This window comes from Crotalus tigris, unplaced genomic scaffold (genome assembly GCF_016545835.1).
Source record: "Crotalus tigris isolate CLP2741 ecotype Arizona unplaced genomic scaffold, ASM1654583v1 scf7180000017764.6130737, whole genome shotgun sequence".
Taxonomy (NCBI): Eukaryota; Metazoa; Chordata; class Lepidosauria; order Squamata; family Viperidae; genus Crotalus; species Crotalus tigris.
The window spans coordinates 2,172,695-2,180,092 of NW_024096618.1; the positions used below are offsets into that span (position 1 = coordinate 2,172,695).

Here is a 7,398-nt window from a genome sequence, read left to right on the forward strand (position 1 = left end):
ATGGGATGAGACAGACCCAGAACAGATATAGAAGCAGCCCCAAAGAAACATGTGAAAGTAGCCTGAATTTTTAGGCAAGGCACTGGCTTCCAGTGGTTAAGCTAGATTTTCCAAATGACTGATCTACCCAGGCTTCTCCTCTTCTACATTGTGACAATGTTAGATTGTGTGTTGATTTTCTGGCCTGGAATTCATCCAGCATCTTTTGATGTTATGTATTAAGAAGTTTAATCTCATATTTTTTGATCATGCCATAAAGGGACATTTTCTTAAAGTCAGAGTATAACCAATAGAACAATATTTTGCTCTGAGAAATCAGTTTGTGAGGAGCTTTCACAAGACAGGGATGTAAACCTTACATGCTGATGCAATTTGACTCTGAATTAAGCAACTGGACTCTGGACTGGGTCTAGATAATTTTCATAAACTTGGTATTGTCCTGTGCCAGACCAAGCACACACAAGTAGAGGTGACTGTAGAGAGGTAGTTGCAAATTTCACTGATAAGTTTTATGAAGTAAATAAAAAAGGAAATATGAATACAAATGCACACAGAGAGAATGGGGGGTGGAGGGAATTCCCCAATGTTCAGTAAGCTTGCCTTAAAGGACTTCCAATCTGAAACAGAGAGTGCAAGAGCATCCAAATGAAGTCCAATGGTCCAAATATTGTTGTAGAAGGTTTGTCAGATAGTCTAGGTCCAGAGTCAAAATCATGGGATTTCAAGTTAGAACTTGAGGCACAGGGAGTCTGGGTTAAGGGACAGTTGTTGTCAATATTTGTTTTCACCCAGGCATCAGAATGCTACAGGATTTTTACAAATGGTAATCCTTAGTTGTCTAGAGCCTGCATTAGAATTTTACATTTGTTTCTCTAAATAACTCACACTGAAATCATTTATGTACATATGTAGGATTGTAGTATCATTAAAACTGGCTGCCAATAAAGAAAAGTAGAACAATTGTGTTCTGTCTTTGACTCTGTAACTCCCAAACATGTGTTTCCCAAACATGTGTTTCCTTTCAGAAACAAGGCATCTTTCAGAAGGGGGGAAATGATAAAATATGGAGGACTGAACAGTCATTTTGACCACAACATTACAACAGAAGCTTGAAGAGATGGAGCAACTTTCCTTATGAAGCCAGTTCCGACATGCAATCTAGAAACATGAAAAGGGTAAACAATGTGCAGGGTTATTGGAATGTGGATTTCATGAAGGGAATTTATTCTGCTCAGTGACATGTCACAAAACATTCATTGCACGAATAAAAGAAATCCAGCACAAAAGCTTTGGAAGGATAGCTAAAAAATTACTCTAAAACGATTATAGATACCATGAAGATTTTTCTGTAAGTGTGATATAATGCATTTGTGGCAAATGAATAGCGTGAATATGTTTTCCTAAATTTTGTGTGCAACTCACTTGGAAGTGGCTATTCTTTGAAATGTTTTTTTCATGGCTTTTCTAACTTCTTTATTCCTTAAACTATATATCATTGGGTTGAGCATAGGAATGATCACAGCATAAAAGACAGATACGATCTTGTCTTGCTCCAAGGAATAGCTGGAGCTAGGCCGCAAGTACATGAAAAGAACAGTCCCATAGAAAGTGGAGACAACAATCAGGTGGGAAGAGCAGGTAGAGAATGCTTTGTAAATACTTTCAAGTGAACGCATTTGGAGGACTGTGACAATGATACAGCAATAGGAGATTACCACTAGGGATGTAGTTGCAATCTCATTAAATCCTACAAAAGCAAAGAGCAGAATCTGAACAAGCTGGATGTCATAACAATAAAGATGAGTCAGAGGGGGTCCATCACAGAAGAAATGGTTGATAATGTTGGAATTACAGCAAGTTAATCTTAAACGAAATCCCACTTGTATGGATGAATTCAGAAGTCCAGCTATATAGCAGAACACCACTAATGGAATACAGACCGTTCTGGACATGATGGTGGTATACTTCAATGGTTTGCAGATGGCCACATATCGATCATATGCCATCACAGCCACAAGGTAGCATTCAGTAGTTGCAAAACAGCAATAAAAATATTGCTGTAAGAAACATCCAGTGTATGAAATAACTTTCTTCTGTACCAGGAAATTTATCAGCATCTTTGGGGTGATAGCAGATGAATAGCAAAGGTCTAAGAAGGATAAGTTGCTCAGAAGGAAATACATGGGGGTTTCAAGGTGAGAATCATTTTTCACAACCACAATGATCCCAATATTCCCCAAAATAGTGAGAACATAAATCAGTAAAAATATCACAAAGAGCACACGCTGTAGGGTTACATGATCTGTGAATCCTAGAAGAATAAACTCTTCCACCTCAGTGCAGTTTCCTCCAGTCATCTCACTGGTTTAGTTGATTCTTCACTGAAAGAGAAAATCATGCACAATTAGATCTCAAAATTGAAGGGAACTTTCTCATGGGGATCAAAAATTAAGTTTAGATTCCAGGAAATTGATGTCAGCTCCAAAGATTTTTGCACTCAATATATTTCATCTTTCTGTTAAAGGAAATGTAATTATATATCAATTAAACATTATCTTTAAACAGTTTGGCAAACTTGCATTTTGCCTAATAATTTATTAGTGGAATTCAGTTTCATGAATGTTGATGTTAAGAAAATTAGATCACTATGGTTTTTTTAAAAAAACATTTTCTTGTTTTCTTTTCCTCTTTGAAAATCCATTTTCATTTTTCTTGGGAAGGAGAATGACAGTTATCATAGAACTAACAGTAACAGAGACTTGTCTTTTGCTGCTATCCATTTGAAAAACAAACATGATTGATCAAGGTCTTCTGCAATTTCTTTTTCCTATTTTTTTTTCTATTGGAGCAAGTTCACATATTGTGGCTACAGTGATAGAGTTTAGCATGAGGTTTATTAGCAGGTTAATCAAAGACATTCGTAAGAATCTCTAGAAAATGATAAGTTCTAATACTCCCTGTTTCTGAAGTTCTGAAGAAAATATCAAAACACCACTATGCGCAAGAGAATATAAAAAAAGGACTATGCACAAAATAGTAGTTATATAATCAGATTGGGTGAAGACCGTTGATTCTAGTACTATTATGTATACCTAGGAAAAAAAACTCTAAAACAGGGGTGTCAAACTGCCGGCCTGCGGGCCAGATGTGTCACGCTGAAAATGCACCCACCCCATTGCCGGCAATGGAAAAAAAGTCACGACATGTCATGACATGTCACATAACATTGTGAGTTTGACATCTTTGCTCTAAAGAGTGTGAGATAACAGAGTAGAGAAGTGATTGTGGACATGAAAAACCAGTTTTGAATCTGCTACTCCCTATATGAAGCTGACAATCCTTTCCATGTTTTTCCAATGAAATCCAATGAAGCTGGTACAAACTGGGCTGCAATGGCTGAGGTTAATAATGGACTTTTAAAAAGGCAAAGAAACTACATCTAATATAGATAAGACAGAATTTGTTCCTAGCCAGACAAAAAGAAGTTCAGGAAACAGTGATTCTATCTGTGTCAGACAAAGTAATGCTTCTCTTGAAACCTCTTATTCATTATTTGGGAGTCTGAGTTTGGATGCTCAATTTTTGATGGTGCTCAGAAGTTTCTTTATTTCATTAAGACTAGCATGTCTTTTTCCTGCATCTGTCAGATTCAGTCATGATGTACAAATCTCACTTACATCCCATTTGTACCATTAGAATATACTGCATGACAGACAGCCCTTGAAAACTGTTCTGAAACTTCAGATTATACATATTGCAGACCAAACTACTAACTGGGGCCATATAAGAAGCATATACTCGGTTGTCAAATAATCACTAATTTGTTTCTGATCTGGCATAATTCAAGATGCTGTTAGTGCTTTATATGAGGTGGAAATCAGATTAAATATATATGGTTCTATTGCTGGCAAAAGCCAATTTGATAAGAACATTGACATGTTTTGAACAGCAGTGGGGATAAGGAATCCTGAAGAAGCATTGCAAACAAACCTTTTCTGAAATGTAATTACTGGTTCTTTTACAAATGATCTAGAGTCAAAAAATATTACCACCACCTTGAAAAATATTTCATCAATACATTCATCAAATATATTGAATACATTTTATTTCATTAACACTGTAACATTTCAGTAGAGGTTTACTTTTGTTATTATGTTCCAAATTTTGACTGATCATTGTATTTGTCTAAGTGGACACTGAATGCCCCATTGGATGAAGAAATAAATATGCACTTACCATGGTATCTTACAAACACTTCAGGAGAAACAAAATGTACTTCTTTTATTCTTTTCAGAATGAGTTAAGTTGGCTTAGAATGAAGACTCCCATCTGAAGAAGTGGCTATGTCTACCAGGAAGGATGGCATTAATTATCTATTTGTATTTAAACCACTGGGATCCATATTCCTGATAGGCTGTGATACAAAGTTAACTTTCCTATTTACTCTTGGCATGAAAAAGGTGTAATTTCCCTGCACCGGTGCTACATTTTCAAGGAGGAATAGATTTGCTTTGGGAAAAAGAGTTTTCTAAGCAATATCTGGGGATTTTCTTTTCTCAGACCAGCACCAACAAGAACCATTTTTCTACCATCTCCTTTCAGGCAGCTGGCATTTCTCTCTAATTTTCCAGAATTTTTCAGCATTTTAGGTACTGCAGAAAGTGACCAAACTGCTAACACAGTTGCATCTTCTGGCACATGTAACATTATTGTTGTTGGGAAAAAAGGAAATTTTTGTGCTAGTTACTATTGTTGTCAATGCAATTCATAGTAAGATGGCCTTAAGAAAGCTGCAGACAAAATATTTTTATCTCTGGAAAACATTGGATGAAACAGTCACCTGGATTTAGAGAATTCTGGAGAAGACTGGAGAATTTCTGAACTACCATTAGTTTAATTACCATTTAAACTTACATCATTCAAAAAAGAGACTTACAACCAGTTCTCAAAGTTATTTGATCAAAATTTAGGCACTTAGCAACAAGCTCATATTTATGACGGTTGCAGCACTCCATGGTCATCTGATTGCCACCTGTGACCTTCTCAGCTGTCCTCTGACAAGCAAAGTCAATGGGGAAAGCTGGATTCGCTTAACGAACTCTCTGATTCACTTGAGAGCTACAGTGATTCATTTAACGACTCTGGCAATAAAGGTCATAAAATTGGGCATGATTCATTTACCAACTGTCCTGCTTAACAACAGAAATTCTGGTCTCAATTTTTGTCATATGTTGAGAATTACCTGTAATAGTCTTGTTAGGTGCCAAAGAAAGACCCAAACTGTGAGCTGAGGTTTCATTTTTCCCCTCTCTCAGCTTAGATTTTATTATTTCAAATATTTATTCATCAGTCATTCTTTATACGTCTTTGGATTACGAACTATATCTAGAGGGCAACCTCAGTTGCATTTAAGTTCTGCTTCAATACTAGCCACAATAGACTATTAAGAATTGAATTTTTTGGAATTTTTAAACTTTTTGAAAAAAAATTTTAGTGTTTTTGAAATTTTTGAAATTTTGACATTTTAACATTTTGGGTTCACTTCTTTACATGGTCTCCACCATTGGCTAGAAACTTGTGCCAATAATGGACACCTAGTGGATCACCTAGCAGAGGTCTGTGCTCAGTGCAGGAATCAACAGATGACCATTCAGGATGCCTTTAAACATCTTTAGAGCGAGAGGTTCCACCATTTTCTGAGGCAGTCATGTCCATCACTGAAAAGTTCTTAGTTAGGAACTAAGGTCAAAAGAGTCAAAATTCAGCCACAACCCTGAAATCAAAACCTCTGTTTAGATGCACTGCATGCAAGACTTTGAATGTGTGGTTGCAGCTGCCATCTTGAATTTTTTACATATCTCTCCCATGTATAGTATAGATAGTATTTAGTATAGATAGTATTTATTAAATTTTCTGAAAAAGTTTATAATAGTTGTTTTGATATTGTTATTAGAATATCACATATAGATATGGCTGCCTGATGTACTTACTCAGTATTAATTTCAATAGAGCAACAATGCACCATTATCTGTCCACACTACCAGAAAAGATGGAAGATGTGTTGGAGATTTTAAACTATCCCACTTGAACTCTTTTATTCTTATGACTGTTAATGATGAAAGAACTCTGTTCTCTTTGCATCAGGTTGATTAAGGGGAGATTCTTCAGATTGAGAATGATCAGACTGATTTCGTGTGTGTGTGAGATGTTGCTTTTAACAAGTACGGTTTGAGTACCACAGATTTTGACAAATTTGCCTCCAAAAATTGAAGTTATTAACCTTTGCAAGATCACATCAGATTTTAATTAGATGCCAATGATTGTTTGGGTTTGAATGATCATCTGCATGATAGAAAAGATTTCTAAAGTTTTAATATTCTCTTAATAGTTCTCGGATGTTATTATGTGTATCTGAGACATGTGCATGTATTGAAATGTTTTCATTTATGTAGTTCTATCTTATTCCCTTCTTGATGATCTTGTTAAGGGGCAGTTCCCTCAGGCAAAATATATCTAAGAAATCAATCATTTTCTCCCCGATCTATTTTGGCAGAAGCATATCTAAAAAATCCTCTCTGGCTTCAGATACACTAAAACAGGGGTATCAGACTCGATTTCATTGAGGGCTGCATCAGGGTTGTGGCTGACCTTGGGGGGCCAGGGTGGGCATAGCAGGGGTGGGTGTGGCTAGGGTAGGTGTGGCCAGCTTAACGTCGCTTGTGTTGGGGGGTGACTGTGGTAGCCCTGGTGGGGCTGGGGGAATCCATTATCTCCAGCTGAGAAAGGTGAAACCAGGGCAAACACCATACCCTTGTCCACCAGAGGAGCCTTGCTGTCCCTCTCAGGCCATGCAGAGAACCCCCAGTGATGCAGGCTGCCTGGAGCCCTGGGCAATGGAGGGCAAAGGCCCAGTCCAGCCTTTCTCAAGGGGGCACCCAGCTGCGCTTACCTCCTTCTCAAGGATGCTGCTGATTGACTTGCTCTCCTTGGCCAAGTTGCTCATGGTGTGTGGGAGGGCAAAATGTGTGGGTCAGAGGGAAGCCCACTCCCTCTCCCCATGAGGTGACCTGGCTTTGTAACCAAAGCATTCTCAGTAATAGGATGGGAGACCACCAGGAAAGGTCAGGAGGAGGGGACAAGGGGATGGCAAAAGGGCATCAGGGCTGCTTGTGGCCAAGTGCTAAGTCAGGACTTCCCTCAGACCCTCCCTCCTTTTCATTATAATCTCCTTCCTTCCTTCCTTCCTTCCTTCCTTCCTTCCTTCCTTCCTTCCTTCCTTCCTTCCTTCCTTCCCCCCCTTTCTTCTTTTTTCTTCCCTCTTCATTCTCCTTTCCTTTTTCTTCCTTCCCCTCTTTCCTTCTTTTCATTTGTCTTTCCTCCTTCCCTTCCTCCTTTCCT

At 37.9% G+C, this 7,398-nt stretch overlaps 1 protein-coding gene across 1 annotated transcript; it reads right to left on the reverse strand.

The window, feature by feature from the left end:
* Positions 1-780: 780 nt before the first annotated feature.
* On the reverse strand, positions 781-4,374 carry LOC120306996 (olfactory receptor 1020-like). Its single transcript, XM_039341129.1, has 2 exons — positions 4,237-4,374; positions 781-2,381 (listed from the first exon to the last, which is right to left on the reverse strand). Exon 2 carries the CDS (start codon positions 2,355-2,357, stop codon positions 1,419-1,421), a length of 939 nt encoding a protein of 312 aa, XP_039197063.1. The 5' UTR covers positions 2,358-2,381; positions 4,237-4,374; the 3' UTR covers positions 781-1,418.
* Between the last annotated feature and the right edge of the window lie 3,024 nt (positions 4,375-7,398).